Source organism: Aquarana catesbeiana, linkage group LG11 (assembly GCF_042186555.1).
Source record: "Aquarana catesbeiana isolate 2022-GZ linkage group LG11, ASM4218655v1, whole genome shotgun sequence".
Classification (NCBI taxonomy): Eukaryota; Metazoa; Chordata; class Amphibia; order Anura; family Ranidae; genus Aquarana; species Aquarana catesbeiana.
In genome coordinates, this window is record NC_133334.1 from 116,918,750 (window position 1) to 116,943,367 (window position 24,618).

At 42.8% G+C, this 24,618-nt stretch overlaps 1 protein-coding gene across 1 annotated transcript in view; it reads right to left on the minus strand.

Moving 5' to 3' along the window:
• LOC141112287 (solute carrier family 22 member 20-like) overlaps positions 1–24,618 on the minus strand; it is a 102,220-nt gene that overhangs the window by 61,786 nt on the left and 15,816 nt on the right. The window contains exons 2-3 of the mRNA XM_073604935.1: positions 23,514–23,617; positions 15,827–15,981 (exon numbers count right to left, since the gene is read on the minus strand). Of these exons, the coding sequence (XP_073461036.1) occupies positions 15,827–15,981; positions 23,514–23,617 (259 nt within the window). The remainder of the gene's footprint in view (positions 1–15,826; positions 15,982–23,513; positions 23,618–24,618) is intronic.

The window sequence follows — 24,618 nt, forward strand, 5'->3', positions numbered from 1 at the left end:
AACACTTGCATTGCGCAGGCCCTGGATACAGAGGTCCTTTCACTCCTCATACTCAACGTATGCTAGAGGCACAACCATTTTTATCAGTAAAGCGGTTGCATGTAATATCCATCAGGTGTTTACCGATCCGGGAGGACGATATGTGGCACTGGTGTTAGATCTGGCATATCAAAAAATACTGCTTGTAAATGTTTACATACCTCCGCCATTTAAAGTACAGTTGTTATATGATCTGTTAAACATACTAGCTCCATACCTACATCTACCTACGTTATTTATGGGTGACTTTAATAGCATAATGGATTCTACACTAGATACCTCTAATGCTGTTAGGACAGCCTCAGCAGATCTCTGCACGTGGGCTACGGTGGCGAGCTTGACGGAGGTGTGGAGATGGAAAAACCCGGGGGTCGTGTTGTATTCACATTTGTCTACCACCCACAAATCATCAGCCAGAATAGACTTAGCATTTGGGAATGCCCAACTCCTGCATAGTATATGTGCATCTGATTACCTAGCTGGAGGGACTTCGGATCATAATCCTCTGTTAGTCACAATGACATATCCCACCAGAGGACACAAGGGGGGTTGGAGATTGGCACCGGGATGGTTGCAGGAGGAGCAAGTAGTCACGCCTGTTCAGGCTGCCATTGAAACCTTCTGGGTGACAAATGTGGATACGGCTGATCCGACTATTGTTTGGGATGCTTTGAAAGCGGTCACAAGAGGTGTATTTATATCAGCAATTAAAGCAGCAAGGATGGAATATAATCAAGAAAAGGAAACTCTTATAGCTAGGGAGAGGGAATGTGCACAGCTCCAGGCGAACTCCCCTTCGGAGACTAACTATGCCTCCATGCTACATAGTAGAAGAGCAATAGCAGTTCATTTCACAGAATTAGCTCATACCGAGGCAAGAAGAAGGGCAGAAAACATCTTCACTGAGGGGGACAAAAATGGCAAGTTGCTGGCAAATCTAGTGGCAGACCAAAAGATCCCTGTCAGTATACCGGTTATAAAGAATAATGCAGGGACATTGTTATCGGATCCGTGGGAAATTTTGGAAGAATTTGTGAGATTTTACAAGGCCCTATACTCCCCAATACAGTCATATGATGTGGCTGAACTGGAGGACCTTCTTCGGAGCCTTTCCATGCCTAAATTAATTGATACTGATGCCACTCGGTTGGAGGCAGATATATCTGTGCTGGAGGTTGAGGCAGCTATACTTTCCTTCCCCCCAGGTAAAGCCCCTGGCCCAGACGGCTTTCCTGCTGACTTCTATAAAGCACACATGTCACAACTGGCTGCTAGATTAACATTACTGTTCAAGTACTGCTGGGATAATGGTTCCTTGCCGGCTTCAATGATGGAGGCCTATATGATACTTCTCCTGAAGCCAGGCAAGGACCCACAGTTGTGCTCGTCTTATCGCCCAATAGCTTTACTTAACTCGGATTTTAAAATCCTTGCAAAAATTCTAGCCACAAGGCTGGCCACGGTCATCTCGACTCTGGTTGACATTGATCAAACAGGTTTTATACCTGGTATGTCCACGGATACAAATTTAAGAAGACTATTTACGCATATTCAAATAGAAAATGCTGAGTACCCGGCAAAAGTGGTTGTCTCCATAGATATCGAAAAAGCCTTCGATTCAGTGGATTGGCAATATATGCACAGGGTTTTGGAGGGCATGGGATTCGGTCCTGGTTTTCGTCGCTGGGTCGGCTTACTTTACAGTGCGCCGAGGACGGCGGTGAGGCTGGGTTCCATGGTTTCTGATTTCTTTTGTATAGGTAGGGGCACTAGGCAGGGGTGCCCCCTTTCACCATTCCTTTTCGCCCTGATAATTGAGCCATTGGCTAGGGCCCTCCGGCGTTCGGAGGGGGTGCAGGCAATTCAGGTGGGATCAATCGGCGAGTGTATTGCATTATATGCTGACGATCTGCTTCTGTTCCTTAGAGACCCAGGTCCGTCTCTTAGGGCGGTGTTGGAGATTCTGGACAGGTTCGCCACTTTTTCGGGGTTAAGAGTTAATTGGAGTAAGTCATCCATATTACCATTAGGAAAAGAGGCAAAAAAACTGGCTGACGATTCCCTACCATTGCAATGGGTATCCTCAATCACATACCTGGGGGTTAGGGTCACAGCTAATATCCATGATTATCTGTCCCTGAATCTCCTACCCTTGATTAGTAGGCTTACACAAAAAACAGCGGTATGGAAGACCCTCCCTCTTTCCTTGATTGGGCGGATCAGCCTAATAAAAATGAAATATCTGTCAGTGATCCTATATTTTCTACGACACTCCCCGATATGGATTCCCAAGGGCTATTTTAAAACACTAAATAGTATCATTGGAACATTTATATGGTACCCAAACTCCCCACGTATAAGTATCAAAATATTGCAGGAACCATGGGGACAGGGGGGGCTGGTACTGCCTGACTGGCAGAAGTATTTTCTTGCCGGACAGATGGTAGTTGCTAGGAAGTGGTTAACGGCGGACTCTGGTGATTCTGCCACAGTAGTGGAGGCTGCACATCTGGGATCATACGAAAGTTTAAAGTTGGCTTTGTATAGAGGTCCGAGATCCTGTCTTCCTCTGACAGAGTCTATGAAAACAACAATTAAGGCTTGGGAAGTAGCCACTACATTAATGTCTCCCAGATACATAGGAATTACACCCTCAGCCCCCATATGGATGAACCCGAGGCTTCCGCACTTTCTCTCACTCCCTGACCCTATGATTTGGGCGTGTAAAGGCATTAAGACCTTGCAGGACATTACATGTGAGGGGGATCTATGCACTTTTGATCAGTTAAAGGCGAGGCATGACCTTCCGAATTCCTTTTTTTTTCGTTACTTACAACTGAGACACGCTTTTAAAGAACAAACGAGAGAGCAAAGGGTCGAATATTTACCTTCATCATTGGAGTCCATGTTGACAGAGGAGGACCTGGCCAAACCGTTGTCCTCGGTGTACAAATCCCTATTTAATAAAACCCCCCCAGGAATTACTAAGTGTAGGGAGAGATGGGAAGGAGAGATTGCAGATATTCAGGGGGAGGACTGGGATGACATGTGGGATCATCCATTCAAACACCTAGTTTCAGCCAGGGATCGCCTAATTCACTTCAAATTCTTGCATAGGATATATCTCACCCCGGATAGGCTGTCCCGTATTTACCCATCAGTGAGTAGTCAATGCTGGCGATGCTCACATGCCCCAGCGGGCGCAGAACACGTCTTCTGGAGCTGTGCACACATTCAAAGATTCTGGTCAGAAGTAACGGAGTGTCTAGCAGAGGTATTGTGTATACCAATTCCATTAACACCTAGAGTATGTTTGATAGGACTGGTAGAGGAGGTGGTTCCGACTCGGGCGCATCGCACCCTACTGAATGTAGGATTATTTTATGGTAGAAAAGCTATATTACTGAACTGGAAAAAAACTAATGCCCCTACTGTATTATTTTGGAAAAAACTGATAAATTCAGTTATCCCTTTATACAGAGCAGCATATCACGCCAGAGGTTGTCCTAAGAAATTCTCGAAGGTTTGGCAGGCGTGGCTGGACTCCACAGCTACAGTGAGTTAGAAAGATACGCAAAGTGTAGGAGGTAGGGAGTGATATGAAATAACGTTCCATGCTGGTTGTTGGTTGCTATTATATGTAAAATCCATCTAGAATGCTCTGTCCTATAATGCACTGTAATCATATACATCGGGAGCTGAGAGAGGATGGTTTGATTAAACTTAAATTTAGGATGTACAGTTTTCATTCTGCTGTGTGCTGCTATATGACTGCTGTTTGGGTGGTAGTGGGTGGGGGGAGGGGTAAGGGGAGGGGGGGAACTCAAGGCTGGTTAGAGGTTATATCGGCCCTGCGTGGTCGGCTCGATTGGTATGTTGCCAATCAAAGATTGTTTGTGAATGTATGTTTGTCTATAAAATTAATAAAAAGAAGTTATAAAAAAAAAAACCCAGTAATATGAAAATAGTTCATCGTCCCCCCCCCCCCCCCCCCCCCCAGTGCCCACAGCCTTTAAATCTTCTTTTTACATTAAAATATTGCCACTATATACCTTTTGAATGATCTGTATACCACAGTCACATCACAAACTGCACAGTTTCTTCAGTGCTGAAAGTTCAGGAAAGTAGAGAGTTTCAACCTGTATACACGCCCACATGTGTGATGTCAATATCATGTGACCTGGCTATCTCTGTGAACAAGAAAATGGAAAATTGTACACTCACCTTTCCGTAATTTTCCTTTCCTGATGCATCTTCATGGCAGCACACACTGGGTTGTGGCTCTGCCCCCACAACCTGACAGGATTGGTTAGCTATAAATTTGAAAGAGAGACACCCCGCTTTATTCTCTGTATCTATCAACTAATAAAAAAGGGAGGGATGTTGTGTGCTGTCATGAAGATACGTCAGGAAAGGAAAATTAAGGAATGGTGAGTATACAATTTTCAGTTTTCCTGACACATCATGGCAGCACACACTGGGAAATAACTCGCCAGTTAGGTGGGTGCAAAAAAAGAAGTAGCATTTATTTAGCATGTAGCCGAAGAATTGGCTTGAATAATAGTTCTTCCGAAATCCACCGTTGTTAATTGAGCAAAATTCACCCTATAGTCGGACGTGAATGTATGTCTGGATGACCAGATAGCTGCACTGCTTATCGTCTGCCACTTCCCTAGTTGAATGACCTTTAATGCCCTCGGGTACCGGAAGTTGTTGAATGGCGTAAGAATTCCTGATAGACTTGACTAGCCACGATGTGTGGTGCTGCCACCTGTCCTTTTCTGTTCCCATGAGGAATCACCAATAGGTTGTCCGATTTCCTAAAGGAGGCTGTAGCAGATTTTACATCCAAGGCATGTGGTTCACCTTGATCGTTGGTAAAAGTCGGGAGACTGATGTCCTGGTTATAATAGAAAGCCGTTGCCACTTTTGGAATAAAATGGTCTGAAGGTCTTAGCACCACTCTGTCGGCAGTAAAAAAACATGTAGGGTTCAGTTATCATCAATGCTTGCATCTCTGAAACTCTTTTAGCTGAGGTAATGGGGAAGGTTAGCTTTAGTGTTAAGTTCGCAATGAGATAGAATTTGTCGGATGAAAAAGGGAACTTAAAAGTGCGTTCAACACTACTGAGAGATCCCATGCTGGAAATGTTGGCCTTCTTGGAGGCCTGATTTTTAAGCATGCTTTCATAAACTGAACCACTAGAGGGTGTAATGCCCATCTGGAGCCTGTCTTTGCAGATAAGGCTGAAATTTGTACCTTGAGGGTACTTGAGTTTAGACCTTTACCCAGGCCTGCTTGAAGAAATTCTAAAATCTGTGGAGCCCCTGGTGATAGTGGGTACCAGTTTCTCTGGTGCGCCATAGATGCAAATCTTTACCATATCCTCCCATAGGTGGTGTTACTGGTACACTTCCTAGCTTGAAGTAGCGTTGATGCTACCTCCTGAGAGCAACCTTACTCTAGAAGCCTATTCCTCTCAACCTCCATGCCGTCAAGTGTAGTTTCTCCGGAGCCGGATGAAGGACTTGACCTTGGTAAAGTAGGTCCTGAGTCACAGGAAGAGGTAATGGGTCTTCTAGACTGAGTTGCAGCAAGGTTGTAAACCAAGGTCTCCTCGGCCAGAAAGGAATTACTGCTATCACTGTGGCTGATGACCTCCTGAGCCTGGAGAGGAATCTCGCAATTAGTGGTGTCGGTGGAAATATGTATCTTAGTTGGAAGTTCCAAGGAAGGAGAAGGCAGTTTATTCCCTCGGCTGATGGGTAAGGCGCTCTTGACAGTAATCTCTGACACTTGGCATTCGCCGGGGTGTCACTGCCAGATCGATTTCCCCACGTTTTGATCAGGAGAGTGAATGCTTGAAGTTCAGAGACCATTCTTTGTTCAACGGGAATTCCCTGCTTAGGCAGTCGGCCAACAGGCTCTGTGCCGCCGGAACATACAAGGCCCTCAAATCCGTTAGATATGTTTGAGCCCATTCCAAGATAGGGTGAACTTCCACCAGCAGTGTGCGGCTTCTGGTACCTCCCTGTCTCTGGATGTAAGTCACCGCCACCCTGTTGTCCATCCGTATTAAGAGATTTTTTCCCTTCAAGGATGAGCCAAAGGCTGGGAGAGCTTGAAAGGCTGTTCTGAGCTCTATTACATTCGATACTACTCTCTGTGCCTGGAACTGCCATAGTCCTTGCGCTGCTCAATGAGGTAATGAGCTCCCCATCCTTCCTGGCTGGCATCCGATGTGATCACCTTCGGCTCTGGGGGGACTATGGGTCTGTGCCTCCTCAGGTTGCAAGTATGCATCCACCACCACACTGACTGCTTCAACCTCTTGTGTATGGGGATCATTTGAAGCATTGATACTCCATCCCACGGCTGCAGAAATGGGTTTTGCAACACTCTCATGTGCCATTGAGCCCACTAGATCATTGGAAGCGTGGCAGACATGGAACCCAGGATGCTTAGACAAATTCTGTCTGGCAGAGACGTTGCTGACATTAACCTCTTCAGATCCGCACTATTGCCAAATGACGGCAACAGCGTGGACCTGCATTGCCGGGACGACGTCTATTGACGTCGTCCCGTGCACGAACGGCCTGCGCGCCCCCTACACCTATCAGTGCCCATCAGTGTCACCTACCAGTGCCCATAAGTGCCCATCAGTGCCGCCCATCACTGCCCATCAGTGCCACCCATCAGTGCCCCCCATCAGTGCAGCCCATCAGTGCCCCCATCAGTGGTACCCATCAGTGCCCATCAGTGACACCTATCCATGCCACCCATCCGTGCCACCCATCAGTGGCCATCAGTGCCGCCTTATCTGTGCCCATCAGTACCGCCTTATCTGTCCCCATCAGTGCTGCCTTAACTGTGCCTATCAGTGCCGCTTTAACTGTGCCTATCAGTGCCGCCTTAACTGTGCCTATCCGTGCCCATCAGTGCAGCCTATCAGTGCCCATCAGTGCCGCCTCATCAGCGCATATCAACGAAGGAGAAAAATTACCTGTTTGCAAAATTTTATAACAAACTATGAAACGTGATTTTTTTTTTTAATTTTCCATCTTTTTTTGTTTGTTTAGCAAAAAATAAAAATCCCAGCTGTGATTAAATACCACCAAAAGAAAGCTCTATTTGTGGGAAAAAAATGATAAAAATTTCATTTGGGTACAGTGTTGTATGACCGCGCAATTGTCATTCAAAGTGCGACAGCGCTGGAAGCTGAAAATTGGTCTGGGCAGAAGGGGGGTTTAAGTGCCCACTATGCAAGTGGTTAAACTCTTCATTTTCTGAACTAAGGGAATTATCTTCCCTTGAGGAAGCTGCACTTTGTTCGACTTGGTATTTATCACCACAGAGACAAGACAAGAGGCTTACCAGAAAGCCAGTAACCACCCTTATTCAGGGGGGTCACAAAACACCTGTTGGATCTGAGATCCATTGGAGAGATGTCCTGATGTGCAAGGCATCCCCCACCAGAGACCTCCACGGATGCCGAGCGGTAGTCAAATCCAATCTGATAGCATCAATGCCAGGATGCAAATATGCAAATATGCAAAAAAGCAAAAAAAACTCCAATAGTGCAATAATGACTTTGAAGTGCTTTAATGGAGGGTAATGCAATGCTGCATGTAGACGAAATGATCCACAAACTAGTCATCCGATTAAAATAGATAAATTGGAATTCCAAACAGATAAAACATCACATCAACATGTGAGGGTGATGGCGCATGAGCGTGTGTGCATAGTGTCCCGACGATCGTTTCATCAGATATGACTCTCATCAGTGGTACGCCCGCACGCCTGCGCCAACGCTCTAAATAGTCTCTTGACAGAACAAGGGAGCGCATAATCAGAGCGTAATTTTGCTCTGACTGAACATTTGTTCATATATGTATATTCAATTTTTTATTTATATTTTTTTTATACATTTTTTATTTTTCATAAGGGACAATGTATTGATTATTTTTAGTGCTAATTTTTGCATACTCTAATAGGGAATGCTAAGTTGACATTTTTAATGATATTCCTCATTGGTATAAACTTATTGGCAATACATGAGAGCAGGCCTTTATAATTATATTGCTTGAGCGGCTTTCTCATTTTTGACCACGAGCAGTTTACCATGGGCTTGTATGCCTAAAGTTAGTCCATGTTCCTATTGGATAATGGACATCTTTGTTCTACCAATAACTACAAGGAATACTTTCCCATTTATCAGGAACCAAGAATCAGACCGAGACAGAAGTATAGTTAAACCACACTTGTTTATTAATAATAATAATAATAATAATAATAATAAGGTAAACAGAGTAAGCGTAATCAAAACAAGCCAGAGTTCAGTAACCGGATCGGGTAGTCAGCCAAGCAAATGTGAGAGAGCCAGAGATAAACGTAGTAGTACAGCAAGCAGGATCAGGAGCCAGAAGGAACGTCAGGCGAGCAAGTCTTCAACAGGAATGCAGGAAAAAGTCTCTGTGATGTTGACAAAGGCGAAGGCAGAGATCAAGTGAGCTGGACGACTTTAAGTAGGCAGGACTTATGAGCAGAATTAACAACAGCTGGGTAACTGTGGAGAGAGATGGGAGCTGGCAATTAGCTGACAGCTGAGTGGCCAGCTCAGAGAAGGAAGGGCTGAGCCCAGCCCTGACACCATCTCTCTCATTACCTGCACCCTATGAGTTCCCTTGGATTGTTTGGCCTAACCAATGGCAGTGGTCCTTTGTTCTGTCAAGGGACTATTTAGAGCGTCAGCGCAGGCGTGTGGGCATACCACTAATGACGTCATATCTGACAAAACGATCGCCGGGACATTACGCACATACACTCTGCGCATGCGCGATCGCCCTCACATGTCAATGTGATTTTTTTTATCTGTTTGGAACTCCAATTTTGTCTATTTTAATCGGATGACTCGTTTGTGGGTCATTTTGTCTACATGCAGAATTTTAAAGGCATTTAAAGGCATTATTAAAGGCAAAGCACTTTAAAGGCATTATTGCACTATTGGAGTTTTTTTTTGCTTTTTTGCATATTTGCATATTTGCACTCTGGCATTGATGCTATCGGATTGGATTTGACTACCGCTCGGCATCCATGGAGGTCCCTGGTGGGGGACGCCTTGGACATCAGGACATCTCTCCAACGGATCTCAGATCCAACAAGCGTTTTGTGACCCCCCTGAATAAAGGTGGCCGCTGGCTTTCCGGTAAGCCTCTTGTCTCTCTGTGGTGACGGGTTTCACGTGGTCAAGTTTTAGATTTTATGCTTCACACATCACAAGTGATTTCCCTCATCGAATCCATGTGTCACAAGGATTTCTCCTAAAGAACTTAAATCACTTATGAGCTTTTTGCATATGTGTACAGTTGTTTATTTTTGCACTTTATGTAATACTGGATTCACATTTAATGTGTTCTTGTTTTTGCACTGTGTTGATTTTACATGCATATTATACAACAGTCATGGTTAGCATTTGCACTTTATTTTTGGTACATGCATATATGTATTATTTGATTCATTTTTTATAGCGCTGCACTTTTTATTACGTATAAAGTTTTCCGGATGTCTGCCAAAAGCAGGATGTCATCTAGGTAATGATGTAATCTCAATCCCTTTTTCCTGAGATATGCAATTACGGGTAGTGGAATTTTGGTAAAGGTTATAGGAGCAGAAGAAATGCCGAATGGCAGGCATTGAAACTGGAATTGCTGGTGGTTGACTGAGAAACGGAGGAACATTTGAAAGATAGGGTGTATAGGTACACTTTGAGATGATGGGACTTCCAGGATTGCGCCCTTCTGCTGCAGCTCCATTACATACTTGAGTAGTAATTTCCTCTTGTCTGGTGATGATGTGAGTCTGGTTGGCTGAAAGTTATTTCTGGGTAGTCTGCCTATGAATTTCCATTTGTGACCGAACTTTATTGTAGAAAGTGTCCAGGCATCTTCTATGTGTTCCATCCAAACCTGTATGAACTCCTTGAGTCTGGCTCCCACTTGCACAGGCAGGACGGGCGCACCTTCAAAAAGATTTTCGTGGCTCCCCAGTTGGGGTGGTCTTGGATGACCGCATATTCTTCCAGCTTCTTTTAAACCAGTGGTTCTCAACCTCTCTAGTGCCATGACTCCTTAATAAAATTTCCCAAGTTGTGGGGACCCATAACAGTAAAATTATTTTCAGAGCGCGGGTTGCCAGCACCCAAGACAAGTATTTTGCGCCCCTAACCCACGGACATTTAGCGCTCCCTGAGTCCCTTCCACACGTACAGTATTAAAACATCTTACGGTACATTTTAGATTGGACGACTCTTTCTCTTTGTTCTCCTTTTATCTCTCTCTATCCTAATTTCTTGTTTTTTTCCCCATCCCTCTCTCTAGCCGTTTTTCTTATTTTTTCTCTTATTCTTTTTCTCCCTTTTTCTTTGTTCCTCCCCCTCTTTTCCTCTCCCTTCCATGTATTCCCTATTTTTATTCCTTCTCTTACTCCTTGGTGGGGGGGAATGGGATGAGAGGCAGTGCTGACGGGGAGTTGGGATGAGTGGCAATGTTCTGATCAGCCAACTTAGGTGCTCTTGTTCAAGGTCATCTGCTGATCTGAGAACTGTAGTGGGGACTTTTAATGGCAACTATAATCACAGGTAGTGTTATACTCACTGTGTCTCCGACTTTGTGGTGTCTCGTAGCAGTGTCACCTATGCCGAAATCAGGAGATAGGGTCTCTTCCAGCCCCTCCTACTTCACATTCCTCACCAGTCAGCTGACCTCTAGTCTCTGCCCCCCAGCCATGCCGTGAACTGAATGGGTGGCTACGAAGAGAGTGAGTGGGCGGCCGTGGGCTTCAGGAACAGCCCTGCTGGGCGGCTGCAAAAAAGCTGGGAGAGCAGCGAGGGTTTTAGGAACAGCCCAGGATTCAAGGACCCCTGGTAAATCGTCATTCCACCCCTGAGGGGGTCCCGACTCGCAGGTTGAGAACCACCGTTTTAAACTCTCTTCCTGGTCTATATGTCTTTGCCTCCCTGTACCTTTCTGGGAAGTTGTGTCTATAGGAAGGCCCCTTCTGTGGCTTTGGTCTCCTGTCGGAGGGGATCAGGCCTGACTTTCCTCCTGTCACCTTTGAAATGACTGAATCCAGTTTGGATCCGAAAAGGTTAGCCCCATCATATGGGATCTTGCACCAATTTGTTTTTGATGCACCTTCTGCTACCTCTGACTTTAGCCACAAAGGTCTTCTTGCCATGACCAATGCCAACATTGCTCTAGCAGAGGATCTGATGATGTCCACTGAAGCTTCCGCGACAAAGTCGCCTGCTAGTTTCAGCTCCTGTTGGGAAGTAATTATTTTCTCCTGATCGGCTCCCTCACGTAGAGATTTATCTGTATTGGCAGTCCACCCGGAAATGGCACTACCAGCCGCCGTGGCTGTGGCAACCGCTGGTCTACAAGTACCGCCCGCAGTGGAGTATGCTCTCTTCAAATCTAAATCAAGCACGTCTCGGAAGGTTAGCGCATCGTCGATTGGTAGGGTGACATGTCTTGCAAGTCACATTAAAGAGGCATCGACAACTGGTGCGTAAATTAGAGGATTTACATTGGAATCCTTTAAAGGATACAGCTTTGCTAGCCTATTATTAAGGCTGGATTTTTTATCTCGTCTCTCCCACTCATCTTTAATGGGATCATAGACTTCCAATTCCAATTGAAAGAAAAGGATTCCGATTCTTTCTTCAAGTTGGGTGAGTATTTTTGGACCTTCCGGGGTACTACTTTAGCTTCTTCCCAACCTATGGTGTCTTTTACTGATGTAGCAAAAGGTTCGACCAGGGTGAAGTTGAATCCTGCCGACAACTCTGGATCCTCATTTTCTGCTGATAACTGTCTCTGCAGTATGAAGAGGGGCTGCTGATGACGTGCTCGGAAACCACCTTGTCTCCCGCAGGTGATGATGAATCAAGGATAGATTCCCGCACTGACTCTCTGATGAGGCCTGTTACCTCTCTAGCATCTGCTTCTTTTTCTTTGGTTGCTTCATTAAAGCAAGTCCGACAAGCTAATTTTTCAGGCAAAGCTGGAGCTCCACACACCCAGCAAGCATTTGCTGCAGGGCGAGTGTGATAACTCCTAGTGTGATGGGATGAAGATAACCTTCTATAGCGTGAATGGCTATCATGTGAACGGCTATGACGTGAGCGGCTATGACGTGAGCGGCTATGACATGAGTGGCGATGACGGAATGATGATTGTGACAGAACCCACTGTCACTATGGCCCAGCAGAGAATGTAAGATTTGGAGGGCTATTTGCCGTCTCCCACCACATGGAGAAGATGCCACCTCCAGACATTTGTGTCCGCAGTCGCCGGTTCATCGGAACTGGGTGAACGCGGTATCTGTGGCTGGACTCGTGGAGTCGTTTCTGGCTACCTAAACCTATTGGCCTGGCTGGGCTAAATATATACTTTTATTCCACTAACAATGTACTTTTAGCTGATAAAAGCATATACAAGTTGGCGGTCTTCCCAAAGCATGGGGCTACGAGATTTGGGGACAAAATGGCATTGAGATAATGTAATGTAATGCTACATCCCTTCTCCCCCATCCCCCCCCCTTGTTGCTGTGTTTAATTGTGTTGGGTCATGGCACGTAGACAAAGGTCTGGAGACACATCTCAGCAGGGGATGTGTAAGGAGGGGCTGCCTGCTTATCATAATCCCTTCATGTGTTTCAACTGTAGTTGTTTGAATATACAAGTGTTGAGTTTCCATTGGTTCTTCCTTGTCCCCTACCCCCTTTATAACAAGGCTAAGGGGAGTGTCCCTAACTGTGTTTAAAAGTGTATGTTTGGTACTTAATAAAGTGTTGATGCTCTGCATGTTTAACCCTCAACACCTGTGTGGCTTGTCTTGTGATTGAGGGGTTAAGGGCTGGTTATGGCGAGTCTGCAGGCTGCGGGTGCGTTTGGAGGACAGGAGACACAGGTCTGGCGGAGGTGCCCAGCAGGGGTATCTGAGATCCATCACAATGATCTTTATTGGCTTCTCCTAGATCTTCTGTGGCTTGAGGCATGGCTTGAGCGGTCTTTATGTCTGGAGGTTGCAGATCTTGACCTGGCTGCCAGAAATCGCAGCGTTAGTGGTTATGCTCTCTTTTTCTCTCTTCAATATTTACCATAAAAGGAGGACAGCCTCTTACCTTTTATGTTAAGGGTGGTCTACCTGGGCAGTCTCCATGAGCAGTGCAACAGCAGACAGGCAGCCTGAAGCAGGATAGTTAGGAAGTTAGAAACATATAAACAATACTCTTATATACAGGGAGAGATCACAGAAGGTGAAAGATACCTTCCTAGAGAAATACGCCAGTCTCCTGTGCAGCAGAAGCATCCAGAGTGCACTAACAAGAGAACTGGCTTTTCAAATCCACCACCGTACGTCGTGGCGGAAGTGACATCACCGCACATGCGCAGAAGCAGTCTGCTGGAGCCTGCGCCATCTTGGATAGGGGCACAGAAGGCTCCTGGCTACCTCACTTCCTCTCACGCATGCACGGAATGCGGTGAATGGCGGCTGCCTGTGGGACAACAAAGCTCAGCATGGGTGAAGAAGGGGGAAAAAAGAAAAAACAGGTGAAAGGAGACAACATTGTGCAGAAAACGAAGGTAGGAGGCCACTGCAATAAAAGAAGCTTCCTTAAAGCTTACTAAATGCCAGAAAAACTTAAATGCCCACGAGACCACCAGAATGGGGCTTGCTCCATATAGCTCCTTTAGAGACTGTACAGGAGAGACTTCCATCCAGGAGAGGCTTGAACCTGGCTGGGGCGAATGTGGTAAGAGGCATGCAATATCGATCCAATCTCGTCAGGTGAGGATAAAAAAAGAGAAGGAAGCGGGGAGTCTCCCTTTCAAATTTATAGCTAACCAATCCTGTCAGGTTGTGGGGGTGGAGTCACAACCCAGTGTGTGCTGCCATGATGCGTCAGGAAACTGTCCTCTCCAGCATAAAAGACACAACTGAGCATGTGCAGGTTGAGGTTGGCTACCTTGCCTGTTCTTTCCAAGGTAGACATTGCAAGAGGGGGAGGATCTATGCATGCAGGATAAAACAGCCTTTTTACACAATACAGAGAATTAACCCCTGAAGTTCCACAGTGAGTATAAGAAGCATGCTATTCTGCATATACAGATTTTACTGTTGTGGGTTTAGTAACACTTTAAAGGGTGGCTGTGAACATAGTATATTTGTACTTTGCTCAAGCATTTGACTACTTCGCTGACAGCAAATATGCAAGTAAAGTTCTAAGGGTGTAATAATTAATTCTATAAATGTATATGAAACCATTCAAATCCCTTACCAACTGCTGAGTGAATGTTTATCTATGTTCCACTTGAAAACTAGGAGCACTGGTCTCACACCATCGATCAGGAACCAATCAGATGTGATCATCACAACAGCCAATCAAGGGGATGACATGAGGTTTGTTTACAAACAAACCTGCCAGCTGCAGCTGTCCCTGTGCCTTGCCAATACACTGCATTAGTAAAACCTCATCTTGATTTGAATATGCAGTTTACTTTCAAACACCAATTCACAAAAAAAGAACATTCTAGAATTTAAATAATTGCAGAGGGAAACTAAAATTCATTAGAGGCATGGGGGGGGGTCTCAACTACAAGGAAAGATTTGCTGAACTTAACATGGAATTCAAGTTTGATCCTAACTACTCTTAAAACTGTCCCTTTCTCCGTCCCAATACCTATGCTAACAAACCTGTGTGAGAAAGATGCACATACTGTATATTCAACCCACCCTGGTTTGGTCACGTTACTGCCTCTGTGTCAGCCAGTAGTGGCTGCAGGGGAGTGGAGAGAGCACTCCAACAATGGTTAGTAAAGCCTATAATGGTGAAATCACCCTTGCGCTTCAATGGCCCATCTGTTGTTGGCGCTCCCTCTATATCCCTGCAGTGGTGCTGGCTGACACAAGGTTGCGAGATAATGTGATCAGACTGGAGTAGCCTGAAAAAAAGTAAGTAGACAGGTCAATCAGCATAGATATTAAAGGGGAGGGGACAGTTTCAAGAGTAGTTAGGCTGAAGCTGGAATTCCACTTCAATCTATTCACCCCTGAAAAACAGAAAATTTGGGGGGGGGGGGAATAGATGGTTTAGAAGAAGAAAATAGTAAAGGATGTGAAAATGTTTTCCACAGGGGTTAGTTTAGCCAGCTCAATAGAATTCCCATTAATCCCCCCCCCCCCCCCCCCCCATCCCTTACAGATCTCACTCGATCCAGCACTGTTCCCCTCTGTAGGGGCTCTCCCGGCTCTCACAGGCTTCACTAAATCGCCATACATGATTCGAACCATTAATGGGCAGGTTGAATACCAAGACGATTGATCAATTAATTTGGGTACAGCCAGCCTGACGGATTCTCTTACGATTATTGCTAGTGGCTGATATATTGTCTGGGAGCAGACAATAGCTCGGCAGGAGGGATTCCCCTGTCAGCACTAAGTTGATGGGGGAATCGTGCATATTTCTTCTTTCCTGCAACCCATGGTTGCAGGAAATAAATTTGCACCATGTATGGCCTGCCTAAGACAGTGGGAGTCATTGACTCAGGGGGACGGGGGTCGAGCCATGCTGTCTGTGTTTTTGGACGCAGGCAGCGTGGCCTAGAATCGAGCCTGCAGGTGTGCCACAATTTGAAAGAGCAAGTAAGTATTGCATGTTTGTCATTTAAAAATAAAAAAAATAGACTTTACAATTACTTTAACAATGCTTTAAATTACTTACAAAGTGAGATGGTGTTCAGAGCAATTCCAGAGAAAGCCATCCCACAAAGACAGCGGAAAGTGCAATAAGCAACAAAGTTGGGGAGGAAAGCCACACATGTGCCAGACACTGCCATCATGAAATAAGAGCCGGTTAGAATAGCTTTTCTGCCAAACCTAAGACAGACAAACAAGCATATGAATTGTAGTTTATCAAATATTCAATTAGTGAGGATTGTGTCTGTCTGTTCCCTGTTTTCAGATGTAAGTATTATAAATGTAAAATACTTTCCATTTTCTACTACAAGTTTTATGTAGTACTTCTTACTAACACAGGTGTGCAGAAGCAGGCGTAGCAGACTAGCACAAGTTATAAAAGAATACAATTAAGGCTGTTTTCACACAAATGTGTTATGGTAACACGCACATTACTGCGACACAAGGCAATACATGTTATGCATTCTAAATGACCTTTGTAACATACCTGCATTGCAGCGCACCACATTACTGTAGGCACATTTTTTGCGCATTCTAGTGCATTGCCAGTCCATTCAAATACAAAAAAAGATGAAAAATTATGATAGTTTTACTTTGAAGGGAATGTACAGTGTTTTGTAAATATTTTCTCAATTCATTATTATAACTGAAAAAATAAATATTTAAATTGTTTTTATTTCATTTTAGTTTAGTAAATAAATAAATTCTTCTTACACTAGAAGCCGACAGCTAGTGCAATCATGTGAGTTAACCTCCTCTACTAAACCATTTTACTACTTTGCTGAAAATAGAAAACTGTGATCCATCTCAAGCCCATTAAGCTCCATATGCAGCTAGAAGGCCAAAAAGGGAGCACCTCACCTACTGTTGTGCTTTATTTTTCCAGAAAGCCCAGGACTGTATTTTATAAGCACGCAGTATTAAATGTTTTTTTCATACAAGTAATGAAAATAAAAAAAGTTTGATTTATATATATATATATATATATATATATATATATATATATATATATATATATATATATATATACAGTGGGGACGGAAAGTATTCAGACCCCTTTAAATTTTTCACTCTTTGTTATATTGCAGCCATTTGCTAAAATAATTTAAGTTAATTTTTTTCCTCATTAATGTACACACAGCACCCCATATTGACAGAAAAACACAGAATTGTTGACATTTTTGCAGATGTATTAAAAAAGAAAAACTGAAATATCACATGGTCCTAAGTATTCAGACCCTTTACTCAGTATTTAGTAGAAGCACCCTTTTGATCTAATACAGCCATGAGTCTTTTTGGGAAAGATGCAACAAGTTTTTTACACCTGGATTTGGGGATCCTCTGCCATTCCTCCTTGCAGATCCTCTCCAGTTCTGTCAGGTTGGATGGTAAACGTTGGTGGACAGCCATTTTTAGGTCTCTCCAGAGATGCTCAATTGGGTTTAAGTCAGGGCTCTGGTTGGGCCATTCAAGAACAGTCATGGAGTTGTTGTGAAGCCACTCCTTCGTTATTTTAGCTGTGTGCTTAGGGTCATTGTCTTGTTGGAAGGTTAACCCTTCGGCCAGCCTGAGGTCCTGAGCACTCTGGAGAAGGTTTTCATCCAGGATATCCCTGTACTTGGCCGCATTCATCTTTCCCTCGATTGCAACCAGTCGCTGAAAAACACCCCCACAGCATGACGCTGCCACCACCATGCTTCACTGTTGGGACTGTATTGGACAGGTGATGAGCACTGCCTGGTTTTCTCCACACATACCGCTTAGAATTAAGGCCAAAAAGTTCTATCTCGGTCTCATGAGACCAGAGAATCTTATTTCTCACCATCTTGGAGTCCTTCAGGTGTTTTTTAGCAAACTCCATGCAGGCTTTCCTGTGTCTTGCACTGAGGAGAGGCTTCCGTCGAGCCACTCTGCCATAAAGCCCCGACTGGTGGAGGGCTGCAGTGATGGTTGACTTTCTACAACTTTCTCCCATCTCCCAACTGCATCTCTGGAGCTTAGCCACAGTGATCTTTGGGTTCTTCTTTACCTCTATCACCAAGGCTCTTCTCCCCCGATAGCTCAGTTTGGCCGGACGACCAGCTCTAGGAAGGGTTCTGGTCATCCCAAACATCTTCCATTTAAGGATTATGGAGGCCACTGTGCTCTTAGGAACCTTAGGTGCAGCAGAACTTTTTTTGTAACCTTGGCCAGATCTGTGCCTTGCCACAATTCTGAATCTGAGCTCTTCAGGCAGTTCCTTTGACCTCATTATTCTCATTTGCTCTGACATGCACTGTGAGCTGTAAAGTCTTATATAGACAGGTGTGTGGCTTTCCTAATCAAGTCCAATCAGTATAATCAAACACAGCTGGACTCAAATGAAGGTGTGGAACCATCTCAAGGATGATCAGAAGAAGAAATGGACAGCACCTGATTTAAATATATGAGTATCACAGCAAAGGGTCTGAATACTTAGGACCATGTGATATTTCAGTTTTTCTTTTTTAATAAAACTGCAAAAATGTCAACAATTCTGTGTTTTTCTGTCTATATAGGGTGCTGTGTGTACATTAATGGGGGAAAAAAATTAACTTAAATGATTTTAGCAAATGGCTGCAATATAACAAAGAGTGAAAAATATAAGGGGTTCTGAATACTTTCTGTCCCCACTGTATATCTAACACTAAACTTATATGTGTTGTGCAAATTACACCTACAGTGCATTAATATAACATGCAGAGTAGCGCTTAGAAATTATTTCACTCCAACAAATACTGTATGGACAGTATTATTATTATAAATAAAGAATCCATAAAAAAACAATGAACCATGAGTGGTGGGTTTGCAGTTTCAAAATCCACATTATGCATATACCACCACATGTGTGTCATCCCTCTGGAAAACATACTTCTGGATAATAAGGCCAAAATTTGCTAATCTAGCTGAGTAGCTGTCTGGTTATTCTCCAGTTATCCTCCAAGATGTGTACATAAATAATGGCATTAAACTCCCATCCTAGAAATGGTCCCTTCATATACCAGAGAAAAACTCCACATGTGGTTAAAACAATAGAATATCAAATAATGTAGTATTTATAATACAAAACTAAATTGACATATACTTATATGTTAATTTAGTTTTATATTAAAAATACTTGTGTTCGGAAGGGCCAAACAAGATTTTATATACCCATTCTGCATCATTGACAACCATTAATATCACCATGTGATGGCATGACTTCCTCTGTCCAACGCATATGTCATATGATTTTATTGTAATTTGTGGCATTTATACAGAAAATAAATTATATTATAAAATACACATTAGATAGATAGAGAGATAGATAGATAGATAGATAGATAGATAGATAGATAGATAGATAGATAGATAGATAGATAGATAGATAGATAGATAGATAGATAGATAGATAAATGATTTCATGTATCATATATTTTCAAAGATCATAAACTAACATACATAACATTGAATGAACCATAGTTTCACTTTAGGGGAACAGAACTTTTACTCCAATTAAAAAAAATAGTGCAGCACCAAAGCTGCACTAAAGTATTGTGACACTAGGGCTGCTTTCACACTGAGGCGCTTTACTCTACTTTTACTCTGGAGTGAGAGCCTCTTTTCTCACTCCAGTGTGAAAGCCCGAGTGCTTTCACACTGGAGAGGTGCCCTGGCAGGACGCCAAAAAAAAGTCCTGCAAGCCGCATCTTTGCAGCACTGTAGAAGCAGGGTATACAGTACACCACTCCTAAAGCGCCCCTGCCCATTGAAATCAATGAGCAGCGACGCTGAACTGCCGGCATAGCGCTGCTGCAGCGACACTTTGCGGGCGTTTTTTACCCTGTTTCGGCTGCTAGCGTTAAAAGCGCCTCTCTAACCCCTTTATTAGCCTATGTTTCAACTTTACTTTCTTCAGCTGGCCATATACCATGTAATGTGGATCACTGTCTTGGGCCATTTTTTATACCTTTTGGCTATATGAGCACGTTTAATCTAATATCCAACATATATAGTGACCTTTTGAAAAATGGACAATAATATATAAAAAAATTAGAATTTTAACTATATATATAAAGTCTCTGATTAATTGATGAAATACAATGGTGCACTCAGTAACACCCTTTACTCCATGTATATTTATACTCTGTGTATTTACATTGAAATTAGGTCCTTTTTCTAATTATTTCATGTATATTTATACTTTGTGTATACATTTATACATAAATGTATATTTATACTTTGTGTATACATTAAATATCAGGCCCCCTCTTTCTAATAAAAACCCTGCCTATACTATATAGGTTATAGACAGACATTTATATCTATCTTTGCTATTATTTTATAGTTAACTTCCCCATCTGCTCCTACCGTGTGGGAACAATCCTCACCATCAACAGGTACCAAGCATTTTTTAGCTATTATAATTTTGTGTACAAAGAATTTATGGATATGACTATACTTATAGACTTCCTGTCTACAATTCACAGGGCTTCCGTTTTCCGACCCCAGTGGGTCCTTAGGCTCTTCCTGCCCTTTGGTCTTCCCTCCCTCTGTGGAGGAGGGGGTGTTGGGTCAACGGTGGGTTGCTATCCCTTCCTGGGTCTGACTATTGTATACATGTATACCACCAAGGATTCCTTGGATGAGGATTTGAAAGTATTTGCACTCTCGTATGTTTTTAAAGTGACAACTCTTGGAATGTTAACTATACCGTCATAACATTTATAAGTGTTCTTTCAAAACATTGTACTTTAATAATAATTTATATCATTAGACGTCAATGCCAATACTATGTACTTACTCATTTATTGTTTCATTTTAGAAACATAGTTTCTTCTTGCTAAAAACCCTGAAGAAGGAGACAGCCTAGTACTCTGAAACGCGTCAGATGCAAGAAGTATAGATTGCATTACATTATTTATGATGATGTAAAAGTTTGTAGATGTGTTAAAACATTTCATGCCTTTTATAGTTTAAATTATATTTTCTATACATTTTTCTAATAAACTTTTTTAAAATTCATAAAAATATTCTACTAAAACCTTTTTTTTTTAAATTATCGTGTCTTAAAAGTCCACCACATAGGGGATTTTTCTTTTTCTTCTGCTCCTGAACACACAGAGTGTCGTTTTTTTCTACTGTCCCTAAACGCTTATGCCTCCAAATGCCTCTGACAGTTTATGTGTGCATGAACACATAGGGTAACATGGAGGGGTGTTTAGAAGCAGTAAAAAAAACCCCGTCAGATGCCCCTAACAGCAGCTGTAAAAATGTCCTGTGTGCATGAGCTCTTACAATTTAATACAATTCAAAAATATGTGAATCTTGTATAAAAACATTTATAAATACACTGTAAATCCCCTTTGTACCACAATACTTTAGAGCAGCTTTAATGCTGCACAGTTTTTTTAGGCTGGATTCACACCTATGCATTTTTTAGCGCATTTTTAGGAGCGCGGGAATGCAGAACAATTGATTTACTATGGTTTCCTATGGGTCCTGTTCACATCTATGCAGTTTCCTGCAACCTGTTTTGCAGGAACTTTTTCCATGCAGGAAGGTGCATTTTTGGGTCCATAGACTTCAATGGAAGCACATAAAAAAGCATGAAAAATGCATGTACATGAGTTTTTGTTGCAATTTTGGTCAGAAGCATAAAAACTAGCAAAATATTTTCTGTAAAAACGCACCAAAACACGCATGCAAAGCACACAAAAGGTATAAACCAAGCCAAAAAGGTTCTGTTCCCTTAAAGTGAAACTATGGTCAATTTTTTTTTAAGGGCCCACTCATACTATTGTGTTGCAGTAATGCAGAGCAACATGTTACATGCGTATGTAAGCAGGTGCAGTCTACTGTCTTCACAATAGGTGCCGCTCTAACGCAGCAGCATTGTAGTTGGAGAGGAAGTCAAGAGGACTATGGTTCCCTGGGTCACTGGGGAAGCTATCCAATTGGATACTGTCGCCTCATGTGCCTTTAGCAGCCATCTTGAAATCTAGCTTTAAGCCCTGGCTCCAAAGTTAGGAACACATTTTGTGAGTGGATAGAGTAGGGAGAGGTACTTCGCCTAGTAAGGACAGAACTAGAGGTAGGCAAAGATTCCTGACAAGGAGTTAAAGCGTAGGTCTCACAACCTTCCGCTTGGGCACGAGACATCTAGGCCGCATTTTGCCCCTCCTAACAGGCGCTGTCAGTGTGGCTGAAACCTGTTTTCTACACGCTGTTGAATCCATGAGTGTTCCCGGATGGGCTGTTTTCCCACCGTGTTTGCTGTGAACTGTCTTTGCATTATTTCATTACACCTGGACTGTGTTTGTTATTACCATACCATGCTGCACCCCACCTACATGTTGGTGTAGCAGAGAGAAAAGGAAAAAAAGGGCGCACCAGCCTTGTGCATTATCCTTTGGATGTATTTTATTAAAAGCAGATAAAAGGAAAACTACTCACAAACATCTATAGAAATCTTGCAATGTAAATAGTCTCCTAATGACAGCAATAGGTCTAGGACAAATGATGGGGGGGGCTCTGAGGAAGGAGGTTACCCTTCGAAATGCATCAGCCGGCAGTGGCCCCTGTTATCTCCTCCATGACCTCTGGAGTTCATCATTTGTCCTAGACCTTTTGCTGTCATTGGGAGACTATTTACATTGCAAGATTTCTATAGATGTTTGTGAGTAGTTTTCCTTTCATCTACTTTTAATAAAATGCATCCAAATGATAATGCACAAGGCTGGTGCACCCTTTTTGTTCCTTTTCTCTTTGACTGTTAGGATACCCCTATCCTTGAGGTCAGCAAGACCTGTGACATTTATCATCATGATACATAGACTGGTTATCCACTCGTGTTTGTTTTCTGCTATCAAAGTACGTTGGTGTAGCACCCTAAAACACCTCGCCGATTACCTTTTTTGGTGCGTTTTGGTGTGTTAGCTAGCACATCCAGGTGCACGAGCTCCCTTAATGCAAGGCACGTTAATGTTATACATACTGTGCTTTAACACAAACCTACTAACACAGAGCAATAGTGTGAAGGGGCTCTTAATGTTTAGTTTTTGATATAGGAAAATATATATTAAAGCGGACCCTTCAGTCATTTTTTCAACTTTCCATCTATTAAATCTTCTGCCCTTGTTGTTTTAACTTTGGATAGTAAAACAATTTTTTTTTCCGCCAGTAAATACCTTTTACAGCCCACTTCCTGTTTCTTGTCTGGTAAAAAAAGCCTAGGCTTATGACATCATGCACAGCTCTCTCTCCCACTCTTGTGAGAGTTTGCCAGGAAGGAAAGGGGGGGTGAATCATAAGAGGGCCAATGAGAGCTGCAGAGCTAGTGGTGTGCCTCTGTGTGTCTATGTAAATCTAGGAAGTGAACAGGCAGCAGCTTCAGCTGCCCACAGTTAAAATGGTTGCAGCCAGACTTAGTGGAGGGAGCTTTTTGCAGCATATTTGGCAAGTACAGAATCACAGTATATATAAAATAATATGCAAAGTGGTTGGAGAGAAGCTGCAGAATGGCAAAGATGTTTTTATTACAAGTTATGTGAGCAGACTGCAGTAACTATTTTCAAGCAGTTACTTTTTATTTTACTACAGAAGTGAAAGACCTGACATATTTCTATACAAATGCAAATGAGAAACTATTATTGAAGTGGTTGTCTTGTTCTTTGTAAATAGGTATGAATTATCGTGTGTTCTGTTGTCATTACCTGTCAGATAAATATCCAAGTACGAAGGCTCCAACCAATACTCCTGCCATATATATTGATTGAGCTACCTGTCTCATTTTACGCAGGTCACAGACCAAATCCCACTGCAAGAAAGAGTTAAATATTCACTTTTCAAATAATATTTTGCTGGTAAGTATACTGTAAGTATCTTAGATTTATCTGCTGTGGAAAAAGCTTATTTATGTGTTTCATTTGGGGAGCTATTTGGATTTGAGCACAGATATTTTTGCAGTTATTTTGTACAGTGCAGGTCATTGACCAGACCTGAGTATGCGTTTCTCCTCAAATGAATCAACTCAACACATATTGGCACTATACAGTATAGCATGCCCAATAAAGTATGGTAGATGCAAGTGTTTGCCATTTTTCACAGTAGAGTAGGAAATGGCCAGAAAGGCACCACTTTGTTGGCCAGCTTGAACACACATTGCATTACATGAGCATCTAGAATCCATGTTTTTATGCAAAGGTTTGCTAGAAAAATGTAAGGGTACACAGCAGTACATAGATGGTTAATTCAGAATCATTTAGGGAGAGCCCCCTCGCTTACTTTTATGCATGGAAAAATATTTTGAATGCAGATAATTTGCTTTACGGAATCACTGGGGTGTAACTATGTACAGCAACATCTTCTATTTCATCTCAATAGAAGACTGTACACAGCAGCAGTAGTACCTGGGAAAGTGACTACTCAGGGTCTTCATGCTCTATGACCCCTGTACAGACATGTGCATGAGGCCCTAATAACAATAAAATAAAAGAAAATGTGAACAATATGTGTTGAGTGATAAGATATGGTATATCACAACAAATTGCGAACCACCACTGATGACCACCAAATGAATAATAAATAATAAATGACAAATCCTCAAATAATGATAAATGAATAATTAAGGAACAGACTAGTGAAGTGAATGAAGATAAAATGAATTCTTATGTGCAGAAAAAAACACCAGTATTGTGAGCCTCCACCTCACACAATGCGCGCTTACCAGAGGGCAAGCAGTATCAAGCCTGTAATCTAGATCAACATCCGGACATCAGACCACAGCAGCAGCAACTCACTATGGATACACTGAAGACA